Source organism: Gorilla gorilla, chromosome 10 (genome assembly GCF_029281585.2).
Source record: "Gorilla gorilla gorilla isolate KB3781 chromosome 10, NHGRI_mGorGor1-v2.1_pri, whole genome shotgun sequence".
NCBI classification, from domain to species: Eukaryota; Metazoa; Chordata; class Mammalia; order Primates; family Hominidae; genus Gorilla; species Gorilla gorilla.
The window spans coordinates 123,153,607-123,176,294 of record NC_073234.2 but is presented as its reverse complement, the minus strand read 5'-3'; the positions used below and the strand labels follow the sequence as shown (position 1 = coordinate 123,176,294).

The following is a 22,688-nucleotide window of genomic DNA, read 5'->3' as shown; positions in this document are numbered from 1 at the left end:
TCACACCTGTAATCCCAGCACTTTGGGAGGATAAGGCGGGAGGATCACTAGAGGCCAGGAGTTCAAGACCAGCCTGGGCAACATGAGGAAACCCCATCTCTACTAAAAATACAAAAATTAGCCAGGCATGGTGGTGCTCGCCTATAATCCCAGCTATTGGGAGGCTGAGACACGAAAATTGCTTGAACCTGGGAGATGGAGGCTGCAGTGACCTGAGATCGCACCACTGGACTCCTCTCTGGACAACAGAGTGAGACTGTGTCTCAAAAAATAAAAGTAAATAAATAAAAATTCAGAAACAGGCCGAGCATGGTGGCTCATGCCTATAATCCCAGCACTTTGGGAGGCCAGGAGTTCGAGACCAGTCTAGGCAACATAGTGAGACTCCCTGTCTCTAATATCTAATTGTAATTTCAAAAAAAGATAAAAATTCCCAAACAACTTATGATAATTAGTACTTATTTATAGAGAGAGGGCAAAGAAGAAAAGAAGTAAAATGAACAATTAGGGAATGTGGGTAAATGGGAGATAGTTCTCTGTACTGTTCTGGCAACTTTAGTGTAAGTTTGAAATTATTTAAAAATATATTATTTTGAAACAAAGAATGACATCTCAGGTACACAAAGGACTTATGGTAGATCATTTGCCAATGGGGCCACATTTTCTCCTATTTTGGATGCTTCTTTGCAATGTTACTTTGTGGCCTTCCCTATCAAGAGGGAGAGTCTATTGTCCTGACTTTTGAATTTAGGTAGCTTTGTCCCTTGCTTTGACCAAAAGAAGGCAGACATTATGTGACTCCTGAGCCTTGGTCTTTTTTTTTTTTTTGAGATGGAGTCTCACACTGTCGCCCAGGCTGGAGTGCAGTGGTGCGATCTCGGCTCACTGCAAGCTCCACCTCCTGGGTTCATGCCATTCTCCTGCCTCAGCCTCCCGAGTAGCTGAGACCACAGGCACCTGCCACCATGCCCGGCTAATTTTTTGTATTTTAGTAGAGACGGGGTTTCACCATGTTAGCCGGGATGGTCTCAATCTCCTGCTCATGATCCGCCTGCCTCAGCCTCCCAAAGCGCTGGGATTACAGGCGTGAGCCACCGTGCCCAGCTGAGCCTTGGTCTTAAAAGGCCTCGCAGCCTTCCTTCTTGCCCTCCTGCTACTCTGAGATCATTGTGGAAAGAAGCCCAGAACTCCTTGAGGATGAATGACCACATATAGAGAGAAGGCCAACCATGAGCCATGTAAGATAGGCCATCTTGGACCATGCAGCCATTTCAGCTGCATTCTGTCACTAGAGACATGAGCCCAGGGGACACAAGCCAATGGACCACCAGTTAACACACAGACTTGGGAGGAATAATAAATCATTTTTGTAAGTTTTGGGGTAGCTTGTTATACAACATTAAATAATCTTCTACATTACTATAATTAAAGATTTAATCAACATGACTGACCATATTGCTTTGAATTTTTCTACATGCCAGAGTACTGTTGTTGTATTTTCTCTGCAAAGCTATCTCAAGCTTCCATTAGAGAATTTGTTTGCACATGAGTTCATAGTGATAACAGCTCTTTATAGAGCTCTTTTATTTATGTAACCTAATTTCACTTTTACCACAACCCTATGAGATGGAATAGGTGTTCTACTTGACAAATGGGGAAATAGGTTCAGAGAGGTCATGTCACTTGCCAAGGAAACATAGCCCTTAAGGGGGTAATATCAGGACTGGAACCCAGGTCCTTTCTACTTTGTCAAGGTTAACTATAGTCATGAGCTTTCTGGAGAGAACACTTTGCCCTCCTTTCAGATGTCAAACCAGAAATATATCAGGAAATGTTCTGAATCAACCTCAGTTGCTGTGAATATGAATGGGGGTTAACAAGAATTCCCCAAGCAACCAGGACCCCAAATCCACTTTATTCCACCTGTACCTCATTTTATTGTGTGGATACTAAGCTGTATGACAACTATAGGTCTCAAATAAGAAGAGCTTACAGGGAGACTTAATGTCAATCTTAAAATATGCTTGATTACGACTGAAAGTTGTCTAGTCATTTGAATGTGGTCAGCACTGAGCCTCAGAACAGAGACAGGAAACAGATGCTGGTGGAAAGTAAGGATTAAAAGTCATTGAACAACAAAAATCCTCTATTTTTCTTTTTAGCCATTATCATTAAGCTTCCTATAAGCAATCAGTAACTATTTGCTGATTGATGAATGGACAGACAGATGGAGGAAGCCCAAATGAATGACATAATAGAGGCTTAGAGCACAGGTTTTGCAACAAGATGTGGTTTACTACCACTTACCTGTGTGATGTGTCTCAACCTCTCTAAGTCTCAGTTTCCTCAACTTTAAAATGGAAGTGAAATAGAATACATGGCTTGTAGGATGGTTGTGAAGATCAGATGGGAATAGTATTTACAAGGGCCAGGCTTGGTGCAGTGGCTCATGCCCATAATCCTAGCACTTTGAAAACCCGAGGTGGGAGGATCACTTGAGTTCAGGAGCTTGAGACCAGCCTGGACAACACAGGGAGAGCTTGTCTCTACAAAAAAAAAGAAATCTTAAAAATTAGCCAGACATGATGGTGCATGCCTGTGGTTCCAGCTACTCAAGAAGCTGAGGCGGAGGATCACTTAAGCCGAGGAGGTGGAGGCTGCAGTGAGCTGTGACTGTGCCATCTACACTACAGCCTGAGTAACAGAGTAACTTTCAAAAAAAAAAAGTGGGGGGAATGGGGCACAGTGGCTCACACCTGTAATCCCAACACTTTGGGAAGCCGTGATGGGAGGATCACTTGAGCCCAGGAGTTCAGGCCCAGGAGTTTGAGTTCAGCCTGGGCAACATAACAAGACCCTACAAAAAAATATAAAAAATTCACCAGGCATGGTGGCATGCACCTGTAGTCCCAGCTACTTGGGAGGCTGAGGTGGGAGAAGTGCTTGAGCCTGGGAAATTAAGGCTGCAGTGAGCATGATTGCGGCACTGCACTCCAGCCTGAGAGACAGAACGAGACTCTGTCTCAAAAATAAAAAAAATTAAAAAGTATAAAAAAATTAAAAAGTTTTAAAAAAATAAAGGACTAGCCTGCCTTATAATAGGCCCTCAGGAAATGTTACCTGATGGGAGAATCTGTGTTTGGTGGTCTTTTAAGAAAGAACAGGTATGCTTCTGTCCTGCACGGTTTAACCCTTATTTCTCTAAAATTCCCAGGATCAAAGGAGGTCATTTCCCAAAGCCCTCTCTAGTCCTGTGACTCTGAGATAGGATTCCTCCTTCAGATATTTTTTTTCATGGTCAGGGAAATGAGAAACAACTTCAGAAATGGCCCCCTCAAGGCCTGCTCTGTGGGCAGAAACTGGTTTGGAGAGTTTTCTCATCCGGACACACTTCCCTCTGCAGCATCTGAGGTTTCATTTCGGCCATGGTTCATGACAGTGAGTAACCCAACATGAAAAGGCCACTGACAGTTCTTCACCAAAGGACGCAGCTAAATAGCTATGAAAGGATTAAAAAACCAATCTCACCACCCAGACAGCCTGTGAGTAAAACACACATACACAACTTAGCGACAATAATCAAAGAGCTAGAGACAGTGCTATGGTTTCATGGTCCAATAAAGAAAATATAAAGCCCCTTCAGGCTGTCTGCCCTCTCCCAGCAGCCTGTCTGTCTTGATGTGGAGATGAAAGAGCTGGCAATGGTTGACAGAAGGGTCAAAAGAGCTCGCCTAGGGGTACAGTCTGCCTTTATAGTGATCACTGTGAGAAGGATTCCGTGGGTCAACATTGCTATCAAAAGTTTCATTCCTAGGGTGAAAAATTGGATTGTTAACCATTTTTGGAGATGATGACGATAAATTTGAAAGCTTTGAAGAAAACCTTTGTCTAGACAGAAACAGCTCAGAAAGCTTTTGGCATGCACACCCATCTGAAACCTCTTGACTGATTATAGCTGGAGAATGCTGACACAGCCTAGAGATACCTTCCCCAGCCTGCTTTGACTTGGCTCTCAAGTTCAGTTTAAGGCTTTGTGACAGTCCCTTTGGACTGCTATAGCAAAGTACTGTAGACTAGGCAGCTTAAACAGCCATTTATTTCTCACAGTTCTGGAAGCTGGAAGTCCAATATTAGGATGCCAAGATGATGGCTGGGTTCTGGTGAGGGGCCTTCTCTGGGTTGCAGACTGCTGACTTTTCATTGTATCCTTAGATGTCACAAAGAGGATGAGAGAACTCTCTAAGGGTCCCTTTTAAGGGCACTAATCCCACTCATGAGGGCTCCAGCCCCATGACCTCACGACCTAATCACCTCCCAAAGACCCCATCACATTGGGGGTTAGGATTTCAACATACAAATTTGCAGTGGAGGGGGACAAACATACAGTCCATTGCAGGCTTATAGCACCTGGAGTCAGGAGGACAGGAATTAAGTCCCAGGGTCCAGGCTTGAAGTTCTGTTGCCCACAGATCCAAAACTGCTCTGTGAAAGGCACAGACCCCATATCTTCAGATCTAGATGACCGAAGGGCATCTCAATTCTACTCTCCTCCAAACCCTGTTCTTCTTTGACAAGTTTTTATTCTTCTTCCCCCATCCCCAGAAATTCCACAAAGGAAAGAAAGTAAGGTACTATTTATTTCTCTCTAGCCCTTAATCTATTGCATTTACTCCATATTGGTTTCTTTGTTGATGTTTTTGTACATAAGCAGTGTATTTTTTTACCCCAGAAGCCACAGACAAAAGGAAATTAATGAATTATTGAGCACCTATTATTTGCTGCCAGATTCTTGGGCAAGGTGTGTGGCATATATTATCACAGTCTTATATAATAAACACTAGGCCAGGTGTGGTGGCTCATACCTGTAATCCCAGCACTTTGGAAGGCCAAGGCAGGTGGATCACTTGAGATCAGGAGTTTGAGACCAGCCTGGCTAACACAGCGAAACCCCCATCTCTACCAAAATACAAAAATTAGCTGGGTGTGGTGGTGGGCACCTGTAGTCCCAGCTACTCAGGAGGCTGAGGTGGGAGAAATGCTTGAACCCAGGAGGCGGAGGTTGCAGTGAGCCGAGATCGTGCCACTGCACTCTAGCCGGGGTGACAGAGTGAAACTCTGTCTCAAAAATAAATAAATGAATAAATAAATAAATAAACACTGCAGAACTTTCTGGAGATATTTATAGTTACAAAACCTTCCACTACTAAATAAATATGAATATCATTTAAAATGTGCCATTATGGAGAAGATCTGTGTCATTTTTTTAACCAAGTCATTAAAAACTGATAACTTAATGCTTTTGAAACTAGTTAGCACCTAAGGAACAATATTCAACCCACACAGGTATACTTTTCATACAACCCTCATCTCATTTTCATCTCCACTGTCTGCAAATGGCAGAACCAGCTCCATCTTCTTCAATGACTTAAAAACCTACCTTAGTTTTAGTGCATTACCTTCCAACCCTCTGCCCTCCCAGTTATTTAATCTCTCCAATTCCTAAGACCTTCACCTCCACCTAATTTCAGACTCCTTGAAGCCTTGTCACCTATGAGCCTCTGAATCAGCTAGACCTGTTTACCTGTAAGACCTCAGGCTCAGAAATATCTTTGGTATCCCATCCTTTCCTCCATTTGGGTCACACCAGCCCAGCTCTCTTTCTCCCTTCACTGTGAAGTATCTAGAAAGGGCATTCTTCAAGTTGACTTCTACTCCTCATTTCTTCAATCCACTGTGCTATTTCTGCTCTTACAGAGGTCTCTAGCAATAGAGAGTGCTAAAGTCAGGACAGCAATCCAGGCCCTGCCTCATGCAGCACATTGCAGAGAAACTGGGGCCAGAGTGAAGGGCTCAACCCAATAAGATCCCCTCATACTTCAACCACCTGACACCTCTGATTCATAGGATGCTGTCACTCATTCCCTCTTTCTTATACAATTATATCCTCATTTAATTGCCACAATTTCATACCAGCTTGATTCTCTTTCCAACTTCTCTGGCTCCTATTTCTCAGCTCTCTTCAAAGACATTTCTTCTTCTGACACACCTTCAATGCAGGCCTGTCCCTGCTTTCTTCTCTTTATTTATTTATTTATATGTATTTTTTGAGACACAGTGTCACTCTGTTGCCCAGGCTGGAATGCAGTGGTGCGATCATGGCTTATTGTAGCCTCAGCCTCCTGGGCTCAGGTGATCCTCCCACCTCAGCCTCCCGAGTAGCTAGGACCACAGGCATGCACCACCCTGCCTGGCTAATTTTTTGTAGACAGCGGGGAGTCTCCTTATGTTTCACAGGCTGGTCTTGAACTCCTGGCTCAAGCGATCCTCCTACCTCGGCCTCCCAAACTGCTGGGATTACAGGTGTGAGCCACCACGCCCAACTCTTCTCTTTTTCTCATCAACATTCTCCTGTGGAGATCATACCTACTTCTATTACTCCCATAAGTGTGTGGCTCTTAAAGAAACAGCTATGCTTGACTTTTCTCTTTACCTCAACCTCAGCATTTTCAGTTGCTTGTGGGCAGGAGTAGCCTACCAGTATTTTACATTCAGCATCTCCAAAACAAGACTCTTACATTTTAAATCCACTTCTCTTTCTGTGTTCTCAATTTCAACCACAGTTGTCTTTAACTTCTCCCTCTTCCTCATCCCCTCCCCTTCCTCTGAGTTGCCAAGACCTATCAGTTCCACTTGTCAATCCATCCCTCCCTTCACATTCCCAATGATACTGTCAGAGTTCAGGCCCCTACTTTGTTTCCTCTCCCTGAATTATGGCAATACCCTATTGGTCCGCTGCTTCCTACCACCGGAGTGCCATGATCCTTAACCACGTACCTTCTCCAAAACCCTCCCTCAATTTTTTTTTCAATAGTTCCCCATTGGTTAAAAAATCAACTCCAAGCTGTTTTAGCCTGGCTTTCAATGTCCCTAGAGCTGCCTCAGCCATCGTGTGCAGTCTCCTATTACTCAGCCTCTCTGTGCTCTCCAAACAGTTCCTGTCTTTGCAGCAACTTTGTTCCTCTTGTTCCCTCTGCCTGGAGTTCTCGTTCCATTCTTACCTACTAAACACTGCATCCACCAAAGCCTTTCCTTCTTGTTCCCTTCTCACTTAAGGCTGGACCAAATCCCTCTTTTCTTTGGCTCCTCATAGCATATCTTCCATTTTGGATATCAGTTATACCATTTATACCTTTTTCCTCATATTGAGGTAAAACGGGTCTATTTCCCTACCAGCTTGTAAAGAGTCTTCAAGTTCCATTCCATAAAAAAATTATAAAGCTTTTGGTGATTTTTTGTGCTGTTTTGTTTTAACTGGGCATGGTAACAGCAACTAGGAGTCAAGAAAAAAAAAAGTAGGCCGCAGCTGCAGGGCTGGATTATTCTAGTGGGAAGAGGGAAATACAGGAACAGAAAGCACCGTGCTGTGTGGCAGGAAGTGGGCATGCCTTATTACATTTGCTTCCCCCAGCTCGGACTTTGCACAGGTCGGATGCATGATATTTTCCAGCTGGAAGAGTCTAAAAGATAATGTGATCCACTCTTCATGTGTTCTAGCATAGAAAACTGAGAATACAACAGTTAGGGACTTGCTCAAAGTCACCAAGTCGGTGAGTGGCAAGAGCTGGATCCAGCCCCAGGGCCAGGGCATGCTCTGCCACATCCCAACGCAGCTCCTGCTTTGCACGCTCGGGGTGGGGTGGGGTGGGGTGGGATGGGGTGTCGCAGCAATTACTCAGGTTGCCAACCACAGGGAGTATTCTAAAAGCAATCAAGTGCAATCAAGGGATATGTCTCGGCTGAGTTGGAAAAATAAAAAAAGGGAAGATGTTGAAGGACATGAAAATCTTTCTCCTTTTATGAATGCTACATTGCCATAAAACTCCCCTCCACTCTTGCTTCCACAAAATTCACTGGAAATTTATTTTGTTCCCTTTGAAAGTCAAATTGTTCTAGGGTTAATGAAGTGATCATTCGCCGGAAAAGAGGTCAAACCTTTTTAAAGGTCTCATTCCCGGATTGGTGCTCCTCCTGTAAGTCATGAGGAAGGTCTCAGAAAAACTGCAAGATTTTTTCTTTTAAAAAGTTATATGATTGCGAAAGGAGTTCATTTAATTATTACTATTTTTTTAAATAGCAGTCTTACTCTGTTGCCCAGGCTGGAGTGCAGGCAGAGGCACGATCATGGCTTACGGCAGCCTCAAACACCTGAGTGCAAGCAAACCTCCAACCTCGGCCTCCTGAGCAGTTGGGACTACAGAGGCGTGCCACCAAGCCCGGATACATTTTTTTAATTTTTGTAGGTACAAGGTTTCTATATGTTGCCAAGGGCTGCTCTCATGCTCTTGGCCTCAAGTAATCCTCCTACCTTGGCCTCCCAAAGTGCTGGGACTACACGCATGATCCACCACACCCAGCTGAGAGATGGTTTTATTTTTATTTTTCCAAAAGGTTTCTCAAAATCATTGCCTTATTCTCAACAGGGCTTCAAATAAAACCACGTTAAGGTTTCCAGTACCTGGGCTGGTCTCAAACTCCTGAGCTCAAGCGATCCATCTACCTTTGCCTCCCAATGTGCTGGGATTACAGGGTGAGCCACTGCACCCAGCCAATTCTATGTTTTAACATGGATTCAGCATTCAAAGCATGTATCCTAGAATCTTACCAGAGGAGGTAAGAGAGTGTGGTCACTCTGTTCCTCTTTTGAAACACTGAAGAAATCACACCAACTCCACCTAGAGATTTTATTCTTAACCAGGCTTTACTCTCCATAAACTGAGAAATAGTATTTTCCCCAAAATAATAAAACTACTAATTTATCATTGGTTAGTGCCTTGCAGATTACCAAGGTCTTTCACATACACTTCTGTAAACATTTCTGTACAGGTGAGAAAACTGAGTTGAAGCAACATTTGCCCTGCTAGCAAATGACAGAGCAAGGGACAGCATGGTAAGAGAGAAAGAAATCCTTGGCTTTGGGTTCAGGCTCGGGACTTTATCTCAGCTCAAGGAATCCTAGCAACACTAAACTGGTCAAGGTATGTAACCTCTTTGAGCTTCATATTTTTTTTTAAATCACAAAATATTTGTCATACCCACCCCACAAATTTATGACAATTAAATAGGACAAAATGTAAAAAGCCACAACAAAATTCCTAGCACATAAAAGATGTCCACTGAACATATAGCCTGCCTTAGTTGCTACAACTGTAAAAGGGGTTAATAAAATCTAAGTGAAATCTACCTGGAGGATGCACTTCCACTGTTAGTACTCTTTGTCCATTTCCATTTCCCCTCCTTCTTCCCCCACAAACCAAAGCTGCCTCCATGGAAAGGATAATTCGGCATATTAGAAAACAATCTTAGGGAAGTTGATCTTCATACATCAGCAGGCATTTAACTTATCTACCGAACTCAAAATTGTTTCTCAGAAAAAAAATGACCCAAATTCAATATTTTAAAAAGGCTTTTAACATGGCCAAAGTCACTACATCATTTCCCTATACTGTACCTGGAAGCCCTAATGGTGATAAAAATATTTGAGAATGTACCAACTTCAATCCAACCCTCTTGTCCCATGTCTTTCCCCCATCTGGCTCAACCCGCAAAAAGGATTTCCAAGTAGATTTCTTTTTTATTTTTAAAGTCACAGTGCCACTTCAGTTTATCCAAAACTTAGATGGAGAGCTACACGTTGGGGGGCGGGGGGTATGCAGAGAAAAGGAAAATGAAGAAAACAGTGGACAAAACAATTGAGAGGAAAAACAAGTTTTCATACAAATCTGGGCTCTCTTCCAAAGAGATCATTAATTCTAAGATATTTTACTATCTGCTCAATGCTACAAAGCTTCCACGTGGCCACTGGATGAAACAGTGTGTACCAAGCCATGGATTCCCTGGCACCATCATTCACACAGTCAACAACAGCACATGCTGGCAAATTCGTTCTCAAGTACCAGCTTACAGTCTCCTTCACCCAAAGCAGGAGGTCAACAATTACTTTCCATTACGTTTTGAATACAATTCCCGAAGGAAGGAATGCAAGAAAATGTTCCTCTCATTTTTAAGGACTGTTTTTGGCTGTTTGGGGTTGTTTCTGTTTTAGTGGCGGTAAAGTTCTTCTTTGGTTAAGGTTTAATATTTATGTATACCATTTACCCACACCACGGAAGGTGGGAAATTCCAGTTGTTCTCGCCCTTTGAGTTTTTAGAATAATCGTATTTACAATGAGGCGCTCAGAATCTGGAACAGTTTGCATTTTAGAAGTATAGGAAAAGAGTCTCCTTAATAAGCACCTATAAGTTGCAGGCACGTAACCAATAAGGGCAGGGGAGAAATTCCCAAATGTCAAAACAACTCCCCCATCCCCCAAACCCCAGCACCCATTTCTTTTTCTTAAGATTTAGGCCTGGAGAAGATGCCAGATTAAGAATGCAAACCACCTTCGAAGAGGACCTTAGGTTGAGCGCCCGGCTGCGCGCTGTGCGGCGGGCGCGGGGGTCCTGGCCAGTCCGGGCGCTCGCTAGCTGCCCCCCTCCTCGGGCTCGCTGCTGGGCGAAGGCGCCGAAGAGGCCTTGGACTCCCCGTCGCTGTTGCATTCCGCCCTGCGCTGGGGGACTGCGCCGGCCGCGCCCTCGAGCCCCCGGGCCTGGCGCTCCAGCAGCTCCTGCAGGTGCTTGATGTAGCCGATGGCAGCGCGGAGCGTCTCCACTTTGCTGAGGCGCTTGTCTGCCAGCTCCCGGGGCAGGTGGTCTCGGAGGCGCGCATAGCCCTCGTTCACGCAGCGCACCCGCTGCCGCTCGCGCTCGTTGCGCTTGCGGAGGAAGGCGGGCTCGAAGGCGCTGTCCAGCGGCACGGTCAGGTACTGCCGTCTCCGTGCGCAGCCGCTGCGCGCCCACTCCCAGCGCGCGGCGTCCAGACGCAGGGCGCCCCTGAGGGGGTCCCTCCGCGGGAGTCCAGGCAGGGTCCCCGGAACGCCCAGGGGCGCGCTGCGCAGCGAGTATGGCAAGGCCAGCCGTTCCGCCGGTTTACGCGTCTCCATCATTTGCCGGAAAGCACACAAATCACTCAAGAGGTCAATCTCTCAGTAGAAGACGAAACAGAATCTTAGAAGCAGAGGTGCTGGTGCAGACTGCCTGGTTCAGTGGGTCTGTCTTTGCAGAAGTTTCTGGGTCCAGAAGTTAGGTTCCTGGACAGGCTTCAGGGAAATGGTGCATGATTCCTGAAGTTCATTGCACTCCTCGATCTTTTTATGAAGATTTAGGCAGAAGTGGTAGGCAAAGACGTAGGACCTCCTAATCCACACTTCAAACCCCGTCTTCCCCACTGATCTTCTTTCAGAAGATAACAAAGGGGGTTCCTCTGTCTGGTCCCCCAGCCTGGAAAGGTGAGCTCACACCAGAGTCATCTTCCAAAGCCACCAAAAGCTTTTCAATGCCTGTAGTCCACCACTCTAGGTCTTCAAGAGATGAGTCGTTCGCCAAGAGCCTAGCAATCTTCAGGATTTGAGAAGAGCTCCTCCCAGGAACCTGCAGATCTCCTGGCGGCGGAGGGAAAGTGGACCAGAGGCTTTCTCCTTGAAAATCACTTGACTGTCCTTTGTGGTTTCCCGTGACCAGGTCTAATGGAAGGAGCTTTTAGAGTGTTTGCAAACTTAAACTTGCTCTTTCATTTCTGGGGTCTTAGCCTCATCAAAGGAAAAACTGCTCTCTTGCGGTTATAAAATGTGTCAAGTCAAGGAAGACCCGGGGCGAGGCTTGAGGTTTTTCTTCTTCCAAACCGAATCTTTTAAAAATTCAATGAGGCATGTTTGAAGGGTACAGGAAAAATACAGACTGTAGCAAAGAATATAAGGGTCTGCATATTATGTTCCAACTTATGTTGTTTTATGGTTGTTGAGGATGTTTTATGGAGATGCGACTTTTTAAAAGCACATCAAAAGACTGAACAGTAACAAACGCGCTTAGCCGGTTATTTCTCACAGTGCTTACTGTAAACACAGCTTAAATACTGCTTCCCAGCCTCCTCTTCTAATCTCACTCAGGATATAAGGACATCATCTTTCCATAGCGCAAAGAGTGTTTTTCCATTGGATTCTTCTTTAAAAAATGCCATTTATTTTCTCTCTTGGGGGCAGGAAAGCAACACTTGAAAGGTGGAGACTCCCAGTTCCAAGGAGAAAGGATGATGTCTTTGAAGACTTGTCTTTTTAAGACACAACCCCTCCAAAATGAATAATTAATCCATCCGTGTTGGTAAACCTTTGAAGATGAAAGTGTCATTAAAAATCCAACTGTACTGGTTAACGTCAAAGAATATGTTATCACACTGAAAATCAGATTTCCTCTTCTGCAAACCAGTACATTAAAGGTGTCTTCTACTTTAAAAGTCCGACTTAAAAACAAAAGAAGCAAAAACCCCCTACATTTATGATGAGACCTTTTGCCTATTCCTCAGCAGACAAGGTGCTGCCCTAACATGTTTTTCTTTTCAGTTTGGCAAGTCCTGTTCTTCCCTGTTTGTTCTAAATGATCCGCCCGAAGCAACTCAAAAAACAAGGCAAATAAAATAGAAATAATTATTCCTTTCGGGTATAAGTTAGTCACATTTTTAAAGGTGTAGCTTGGCTGGGTGCTGTGGCTCAAGCTTGTAATCCCAGCACTTTGGGAGGCCAAGGCGGGTGGATTGCTTGAGGCCAAGAGTTCAAGACCAACCTGGCCAACATAGCAAGACCCCCATCTTTTAAAAAGAAGAAAAAAAATTAAAAGCTGTAGCTCCTGATGAGGTTTGTACTGGCAAATAGCCTAATATATCATCACAATTTCTCAGTAGAATTGAGAAAGCCCTTTTTATTAGGAGAAAAGTCCACCACTCAGGCAGGTAGGCTGTTATACCACAAGGTGCTTTTTGGCCATGTCAAAGATTTTAACTTTTAAGAGTGACAAGAAGATAATGAAATATTTTAAGCAGGGAGGTGACATTTGAAGATTTGTGTTTCAAAAAAGATAACTGTATCTGCAGATTGAGGACTAGATTGGAAGAGAGCAAAAGGAAGAACAGTTGAGATGCCATTTCTCCTTCTCAGATTGGCAAAAATTTAAAAGATTGCTAAGATTCAGGGCAGGCAAGGATTTGAGGAAAGGATGGGAGCATAAATTGCTTCAAGAAACTATTAAAATTATTATTATTATTATTATTATTTTGAGACAGGTCTCACTGTCACCCAGGCTGGGGTGCAGTGATGCAATCTCGGCTCACTGCAGCCTCCGCCTCCCAGGCTCAAGGGATCCTCCTATCTCAGCCTCCTGAGTAGCTAGGACTACAGGCTTGTGCCTCCACATCCCAGCTAAAGAAACTGTTAAAATTAATAGTGCACATCACATCCTTTGATTCAGACATCTGTCCCGTTTTGTCCTATCAAAATACATGTAGCAATACCTATTTATGTGTACAATAATCTTTATTGCAACATTTGTAGCAATTTAAAAAAACGAAGAGTCAAGGCAAGGTGGCTCATGCCTGTAATCCCAGCACTTTGGGAGGCCAAAGTGGGTGGATCACTTGAGGTCAGGAGTTCGAGACCAGGCTAGCCAACGTGGCGAAACCCTGTCTCTACTAAAAATACAAAAAATTAGTCAGGCATTGTAGCAGGTGCCTGTAATCCCAGCTACTTGGGAGGCTGAGACAGGAGAATCACTTGAATCCTGGAGGCGGAGGTTGTACTGAGCCAAGATCACACCACTGCACTCCAGCCTGGGTGACAGAGCAAGACCCAGTCTCAAAAAAAAGAAAAAAAAAAAGGCGAGGCGGGGCACAGTAGCTCATGCCTGTAATCTCAGCACTTTGGGAAGCCGAGGTGGGAGGATCATGAGGCCAGGAGTTCAAGACCCGCCTGACCAGCATGGTGAAACCCCATCTCTACTAAAAATCAAAAAAATTAGCTGGGCATGGTGGCACATGCCTGTAGTCCCAGCTACTTGGGAGGCTGAGGCAGGAGAATTGCTTCAACCTGGCAGGCAGAGGTTGAAGTGAGCTGAGATAGCCTGGGCGACAGAGCGAGACTCTGTCTCAAAAAATAAATAAATAGATAAGAAGAAGAAAAAGGGAACAGCCTGAACAGCCTGAATGTCCATCAATAGGAAAAGAGTTAAAAATCTTAGAATATTATGCTATTATTAAAAATAATGAGTAAAAGCTGTATGTAAGAACTTGCAGACATATCCACAATGTCTTAAGTGAAAAAAGCAAATTGCAGAGTAACATATGCAGCGGGAACATAAAAACAATTCTACATGATGTGTATGTCCTTTATATGTGTTTCTGTGAAAATGGAGAATGAAATAGAAAGACACGCACTAAATGGTTTTTTGCATTGGTTGCCTAAAAAGAAAGGGTGGCATTGGGGAGGAAGGGGGGATGTTCATTTTTCTTTATAAATCTTTCTACTGTTTAACTTGTTAATACCAACACTATTACTTTCTTATTTTTATAATCCAGTGAAACTTAATAAGAGAAAATGTGTAGAAAGTTCAAATGACACCCCCGATCTGGCCCAAACCAACAGATTTATCATTAGAAATTAGAACTCTTAGACCAGGTTTTCCGGCTCCTTGTAAATTCTGTCTCTGAGGATGAAGTATCTACAAGACTTTCTCTCTCTCTCTCTCACTCCTAATACCACAATCAAAATTGGTCAAGGCCGGGCACGGTGGCTCATGCCTGTAATCCTAGCACTTTGGGAGGCCAAGGCAGGCGGATCGCCTGAGGTCAGGAGTTCAAGACCAGCCTGACCAACATGGAGAAACCCCGTTTCTACTAAAAATACAAAATTAGCTGGGCGTGGTGGTACATGCCTGTAATCCCAGCTACTTGAGAGGCTGAGGCAGGAGGAGAATCACTTGAACCCAGGAGGCAGAGGTTGTGGTGAGCTGAGATCATGCCATTGCACTCCAGCCTGGGCAACAAGAGCGAAACTCCGTCAAAAAAAAAAAAAAAAAAAACAAAAACAAAAAAAAAACTGGTCAAATCCTGATCCTACAGTGGTCTTTTTATAGGATCCAAGTAATATAATGACCTAACTGCATGGTCACAAAGAATGCTGACAGAGCCTTTCCTAAAGAACAAAAGCATTGAAAATAAGTGGCTTTTCCAGTAGGAATAGGACTGTTTTACTCACATGATGTGCAGGGTATGGGGTGGGGGTTACCTTCTTTACATAAGAGATCAAAAGAAGAAGTTTTGACTCCTGATTACTCTCCAGTCAGTTTTGACCCAGATAAACATTCTCTCCAACCTAAAGCTGTCCTAAGGCTGGCTAGATCATGTAACACATATGCTAACCTGCCAAGAGTAACTGGGGCTGGGTTTGTGTAGTCCTATTTGGGTCTGCTCATGAAAGGGGGCAGATGGGCAGGTATATTTTAATCCTTTCCTTCTAGCTTTTGTCTTTTCTCCCCTGTTTAAGGCTACCTTCTCCTACCGCAAGTTTTACAAGGCCTCCCCTTGTCTATATAACACCTTGGTGTGAATTATGAAGAGGCACCAAACTCAAGGCTTGGAGAATGAATGGCTGACTCTAAAATTCATCTGGAAGAACTTTTGGGCAAGGATTTCCCAAATTTGGAAAAGAAGACAAAAGAACACAACGTGCGCTTTTAATATCCATGAGGAAGAAATCACCACTTGAGATTCTAATTGGGGCTGTGTTAAATAGAAAGAAATTGGGCCAGGCGCAGTGGCTCATACCTGTAATTCCAACACTTTGGGAAGCTTATACAGGCAGATCACTTGAGCCCAGGAGTTTAAGACCAGCCTGAGCAACATGGGGAGACCCCATCAATACAAAAAAATACAAAAAGTAGTCAGGCATGATGGCATGCACCTGAGGTCGCAACAACTCAGGAGGCTAAGGGGGGTGGATTGATTGAGCCCTGGAGATCGAGGCTGCAGTGAGCTGTGATCATGCCACAGCACTCCGGCCTGGGCAACAGAGCAAGACCCTGTCTCCATTTAAAAGATTAATTTGGAGAGAATTACCTTTTTTTAAAAAAAACATTGCATATCTCCATATATGCACATAATAGAACTCACTTCTTCAGGTCTTCTTTTTTGTTTTTTGGTAAATTTTGGCCAGGTGCCATGGCTCACGCCTGTAATCCCCGCACTTTGGGAGGCTAAGGCGGGCGGATCACTAGGTCAAGAGATGGAGACCATCCTGGCCAACACGGTGAAAGCCCGTCTCTACCAAAAATACAAAAATTAGCTGGGCATGGTGGCGCGTGCCTGTGGTCCCAGCTACTCGGGAGGCTGAGGCAAGAGAATCACTTCAACCCAGGAGGCGGAGGTTGCAGTGAGCCAAGATCGCGCCACTGCACTCCAGCCTGGTGACAGAGCAAGACTCCATCTCAAAAAATAAAAATTAATTAATTAATTAATTTCAAATATTTTTCCATGTAGATCTTGAACATATCTTATTATGCTTATTTCAAGATGTTTTATAGATTTTGTTGCTATAGTGAATAAGATTTTTTTCTGTTATTCAAAGCTACTGATTTATTTTATGTTAATCTTTAATCTAGTCATTTCGCTAAACTCTCTTATTAGTTCTAATGGTTTTTAATCATGATAAGATCTACATAGATTAAATGCACAGATTTAAATATACAACTTAATGAGCTTTGAATACATGCATACACTTGTGAAATAACACCCACTCAAGATGGCTTTTTTTTTTTTTTTTTTTTGAGAGATGGGGTCTCACTCTGACACCCAGGCTGGAATGCACTGGCAGAATCTCAGCTCACTGCACCCTCCGCCTCCCAGGCTCAAGCCATCCTCCCAGCTCAGCCTCCTGAGTAGCTGGGACTACAGGCATGCACCACCACGCCCAGTTAATTTTCGTATTTTTAGTAGAGACAGGATTTCAGCATGTTGGCCAGGAAGGTCTCGATCTCTTGACCTCATGATCCACCTGCCTGGGCCTCCCAAAGTGCTGGGATTACAGGTGTGAGCCATCACACCCAGCCCATCCTGGTATTTTAATAAGAAAGCTTCTAATGTTTCCCTATCTAGTAGATATTCTTTACCAAGTTAAGGAAATTTGTTTGTTATTTTCAGGAAGAGCTGCTAAATTTTATCAAATTCTTTTTAACATCTATAATCATGTATTTTCTTTTTTTATTTGTTATTGTAGTGAATTGCTATAATAGATTTTCTAACATTGAGCCACCTTGCATTCTTAGAATAAAATCCTATGGAGTCATAATTCTTTTATACACTGCTGGATTTGATTTGTTAATATTTTATTTAGAAATTTTTTTCTTATAGTCCCCAGTTATATTGGCTCATAGTTTTATTTTCTTGTGCTCTCCTTTTTTGGTATCAGCATTATTTCAAACTCTTAAAAATAAGTTGAGCAGCTTTCCATCTGTTTCTAGGTGTTGGAACCATTTGTAAAAGATGAAAATTATCTGTTCTTTGGAGAGTTGCTAAAACAAAAAAACATATGGGATATGGACTTTTTGTTGTTGTTTTGAGACAGAGTCTTGCTCTGTCACCCAGGCTGGAGTGCAGTGGCATGATCCTGGCTCGCTGAAGCCCCAACCTCCTGGGTTCAATCGACCAGCCTCCTGAGTAGCTGGGACCACAACCGTGTACCACCACACCCGACTAATTTTTATATTTTTTGTAGAGATGAGGCTTCAATGTGTTGCTCAGGTTAGTCTCGAACTCCTGAGCTCAGGTGATCCACCTGCCACAGCCTCCCAAGTGTTGGGATGACAGGTGTGAGCCACTGTGCCCGGCTATGGACCTTCTTTGGAGGTAAATTTTCAGTTACTTTTTCATTTCTTTTATCATTGCTGTTGGAATTTTAGGAGGCCATTAACAAAGACAATGATCTTGTCTTTCTTTCTTGAGTTTCCAGCTTCCTTCAATGGCAACTACTGCTCCTTTGTTTATCATCTTAGACTCACAGATAGGCAGTTTAGTTTTTGCCCCTTAAACTTCTAAAATGAATCAGAACAGTACATCAGTTAAATTAACCCCAAAATGTGGTGGACCCCAGGCCAAAAACTCACTCCTGATTTTATTTGCTATTTCTAATGAAGGCCATTCCAGTATAGCTGGCCTGAGGTTATGCAGTCAAATAAATTACCCATAGAGCAATCCTCCAAATTAAAAACAAATCCTCATTCTCAAATTGCTAGGCATAAATTAAAACCCAAAGCTTAAATAACCTTATCCTTTTAGGTTAAAATTCAGAGATATCAACATTAAAATTTCTTTGGCTAAACTCCTACAAATCATTTCCCCTCTGTGATACTATGATATATTGGGTTTTGTCCACAGTTCCTGGCTTATAACTCCCTTAGCTCTTGTTACAGTCTTTTGTTATAATGTTAGGGCACTCAGAAGCAGGCCTCAGAAAACAGAATCTCTCTCTGTCTCTGTGAACTTCCCCTGCCCTTCTTTCACCAGCCCACAGCAGAACTCTCATCTTCCACCACCTTTGTAATTGTGGGTCATGAGACCCTCAATTCAGGAGTCCTGCCCCATCCGCTGGAGGAAGGAATGCTGCATGGAAGAGGCTAGGAAGAATGTGAACAGACAGGCCTTGCTGGGTTTCCCCACTGAGTTTATTAGTATTCGATCACATGCTTTTCGGGCCAATTACATTTCTACATGGTAGTCAGCCATGCCTATCCAATAATGTCTCCGTTAAAGGCCCAAGAGGACAGAGTTTGGAGAGCTTCTGGATAGCTGAACCCCTGGGGGTTCCTGGAGGGTGGCACGCCCAGGGAGGGCATGGAAGCTCTGCACCCCATCCCTGTGCCAGGCTCTGTGCATCTCTTCATCTGTATCCTTTGTAATATCCTTTGTAATAAACCAGTAAATGTAAGTTAAGTGTCTCCTTGAGTTATGTAAGCCACTCTAGCAAATTAATGGGACCCAAAGAGGGGGTCATGGAAACCCCAGTTTGAAGCCGATTGGTCAGAAGTTCCACAGGCCTGGACTTGTGACTGGTGTCTGATGAGGAAGGGTTGGGGGGAAGTCTGATGGGACTGATCCCTCAGCCTGTGGGATCTGATGCTATCTCCAGGTAGATAGTGTTGGAATTAAATTGGAGGGCGCCCAGTTGGTGTGTGTTACAGAACTGATTGCTTGCTTGGTGTGTGGGGAAAACCACCCCACATTTGGTCACAGAAGTCTTCTGTGTTGTGGTGTTGATGATGTTGTGTTTTTTTCTGCTCACTCTTTGATTTCTTATTCTGCTCAGTCTAGTTAGAGGTGTGTTGTTCAAAAGACTGAGTAGAGTGTAGATTCATTCTGTGTGATCCTCACAGAAATTAGCACAGTTCCTTCAGATCTGAGAAACTGAAATAGTTTGAAACCATATGTGTTCACCCTTTAAAGTCCTAAGACTTGGTCAGGTATGGTGGTTCATGCCTGTAATCCCAGCACTTTGGGAGGCCAAGGCAGAAGGATCACTCAAGACCAGCCTGGGCAACATGGTAAAACCCCGTCTCCACAAAACATACAAAAATTAGCTGGGTGTGGTGGTGCATGCCTGTAATCCCAGCTACTCGGGAGGCTGAGGTGGGAAGACTGCTTGAGCCTAGGAGTCAGAGGTTGCAGTGAGCCGAGATCACGCCATCTGTACTCCAGCCTGGGCGACAGAGCAAGACTCTGTCTCAAAAAAAGAAAAAAATCGTAAGAGTTAACAGAACACATAAGATCACCCCAGTTCTACTACCACATACACTGCATTTAGAAAACAAGTAATTCTACAGCTTTTAGAGGAGTTGAAAAAGTACTTGGGACATTAATCTAAGAGAAATACTGTCCCAAGTACCAGTGCTTAATCCTCTATACCCATGTATCAGTTTCCTAAGATCAGAGCAGAGACTCAGAGGTAGCCAAGATAAGGGGGCAGCCTCCTCAGAATGGCCGTCAATAAAACGCTAAGCACTTATTTAGCTCTTGAGCCTGAGGATCAGTGATTTGGCCTGACCTCGGCTCAGTTCAAGCATATGTCCCACATGGCAAACTCAGAATCAAGGAGCAGAAAAATAGACTCCACTTCTTCCCAAGAGAAAAAAGGCTGGCTACCAAGAGGAGTGAAGAATTGGGGCTATTGACAAAATCTCTCTATTTTACTTCCCACTCTAAAATAATTGCACAATGTAAACTAGGCCCATGTCAGGGGCTCCATAGCCACAGGTGGGTAGCAGCTACCACACTAGGCAATACAGTTCTAGAGTCACTGGTGTCCTTGCAATTTCTCAAATCTGCCAGGCAGTGTCCTGCCTCAGGGCCTTTGCTCTTGACCTTCTTTCTGATTGAGATATTCTTCCTCTAGATGTTTGCATGGATCACTCTCTCCTCTCCTTTGGTTCAAATGTCACCTTTTGAGTGATGACTTCTCTGTCTACCCTATTAAAATCGCAGGCCCATCCCCAGGCATTTTCTGTCCATTTTTCCAGCCATTCTTTTTTTTAATGTTATTTATTGCTATCTGGAATATTGTGTATTTTAATTATTTATTTCTTTATTATCTATCTTCTTCCATTATAATGTAAGCTCCAGAGGAACTGGTATTTTTCGCCTGTTTTGTTTACTATATACTCCCAGTTCCTAGAGCAATGCCTGGCACAGAGTAGACACTCAACAAACATTTGTAGAATAAACTCTATGCCTCTCTGCAAATATTAAATAAAGGAGGTCAGTCCTTACATTATACATTATAATTGTATCAAACTTATGGGCAGGAATCCCAAGAATGCCAAAGAGCAGGTTTACCCACATAAAAGGTCTTTATTTCCAGATCCTCCTTACCATAAGGAATAGGAAGCAAGATTTGAAAACTTAATTAGGGTCAGTTAAAAGTAAGATACCCTGATCAGCTAAATCTGGGGCCAAGTTTACGCATTACTGTTCTTGTCTTTAGTGCTAGGAAATAATGTTTAAAGGTAATTTGCTCTCTGTGTCTATCCCTGATGTCCAGGAAAAATCTTAGTGGTTGTTATCTGGTTGTCTTCACTGATATTACCTCTAAGGTCTACCCTTGACTATACTCTCCATCATTATTTCACAGTCGTACTAATACAGTCCTGTGCCATACAATGATGTTTTGGTCAACGACAGACTGGATATACAAGAGTGGTCCCATAAGATTATAATGAAGCTGCCCTATACAGGCATACCATTTTTTAATCTTTTATCTGTATTTTTACTGTACTTTTTCTGTGTTTAGATATGTTTAGATACACAAATACCACGATGTTACAGTTGTCTGGAGTATTCAGTACAGTAACATGCTGTGCAGGTTTGTAGCCTAGGAGCTATAGGCCATACCATCTAGCCTAGGGGTGTAGTAGGTTAGAGCATCTAGGTATATGTAAGGGCACTCTATGATGTTTGCACAACCACAGAATCACCTAAGGTTGCATTCCTCAGAGCATATCCTCGTTGTTCTGCCACACCGACGCTCTTCATTTCTACTTGTGTGATTGGCCAGTTTCTCCCATTTTTGTTGTTGTTGTTGTTTGAGGCAGTGTCTTGCCCTGTCGCCCAGGCCAGAGTGCAGTGGCTGTGGCCTGATCACAGCTCACTGCAGTAACAACCTCCCAGGCTCAAAGTATCCTCCTACCTCAGCCTCCCAAGTAGCTGGGACCACAGGCATGTACCATCACACCGGGCTGATTTTTGTAAAGACAAGGTTTCATCATGTTGCTCAGGCTGATCTTGAACTCCTGGACTCAAGCAATCCACCAGACTTGGCTTCCCAAAGTGCTAGGATTACCGGTGTGAGCCACTGTGTCTGGCCTTTTCCATTGTCTTTATTGTCTTAACAGCACCATGGAGTCTCCTTAAAGGGGTAAGTCACCCTAAATCAGCAGTTAAGGCAATCTTTGAGCAAACATTTGCTGTACATCTCCAAGTAAATAGATATATGAGTCAATATGTGTGGCTTCAAATTATGCCAGTTCGACTTTCCCTCAGGCATCAGAAATTCATTGAATATCTAATATATGCCAGGTATAGTGCTATGTTGTATAGCATTAAATAAGATAGACATGAATCTTCTCCCCAAAATTTAAAATGTATTTGGCAAAATAGAAAATTAAACAATTAATTACAATAAAGATAGGTACTATGAGAGAGCATACAGTGGGCCTAGTCTGGGGAGTAGAGTCAGAACACTTCAATTTTTGTTAATCTTGACATAATTTTTTAATTGAATTTTTGAGGTATTTTTACATACAATAAAATTCACCAATGTCAAGTTTACTATTTGATTAATTTGGACAGATGTATACAGTTGTGTAACCTCTACCACAATCAAGACCATTTTCATCACTCCTAAAAGTTCTCTTATGCCCCCACTGTAGGCAATCTCATCCCCCAACCCATTCCCAACTTCTGACAATCACTTCTCTGCTTTCTATTACTACAGTTTTGCCTTTTCTAGAATTTCTTATACCTGGACTCATAATATGTAGTCTATTGTGTCTGGTTTCTTTCACTTAGCATAATATGGCTTTGAGATCCATCCATGTATCAACAGCTTGTTCCTTTTTATTTCTGAGTATTCCACTGTATAGATACTGTACACTATCATTATTCATTTACCAGTTGATGGACATTTGGGTCATTTCCTGTTCTGGCCTATGACAGATAAAGCAGCTAT

General features: G+C 43.3%; 1 protein-coding gene across 1 annotated transcript; it reads right to left on the bottom strand.

Moving 5' to 3' along the window:
• Positions 1-9,623: 9,623 nt before the first annotated feature.
• Positions 9,624-11,557, bottom strand: ASCL4 (achaete-scute family bHLH transcription factor 4). The gene has a single exon (XM_004053825.5). The coding sequence runs from the start codon at positions 11,040-11,042 to the stop codon at positions 10,521-10,523; it is 522 nt and encodes a 173-aa protein (XP_004053873.2). The 5' UTR covers positions 11,043-11,557; the 3' UTR covers positions 9,624-10,520.
• Between the last annotated feature and the right edge of the window lie 11,131 nt (positions 11,558-22,688).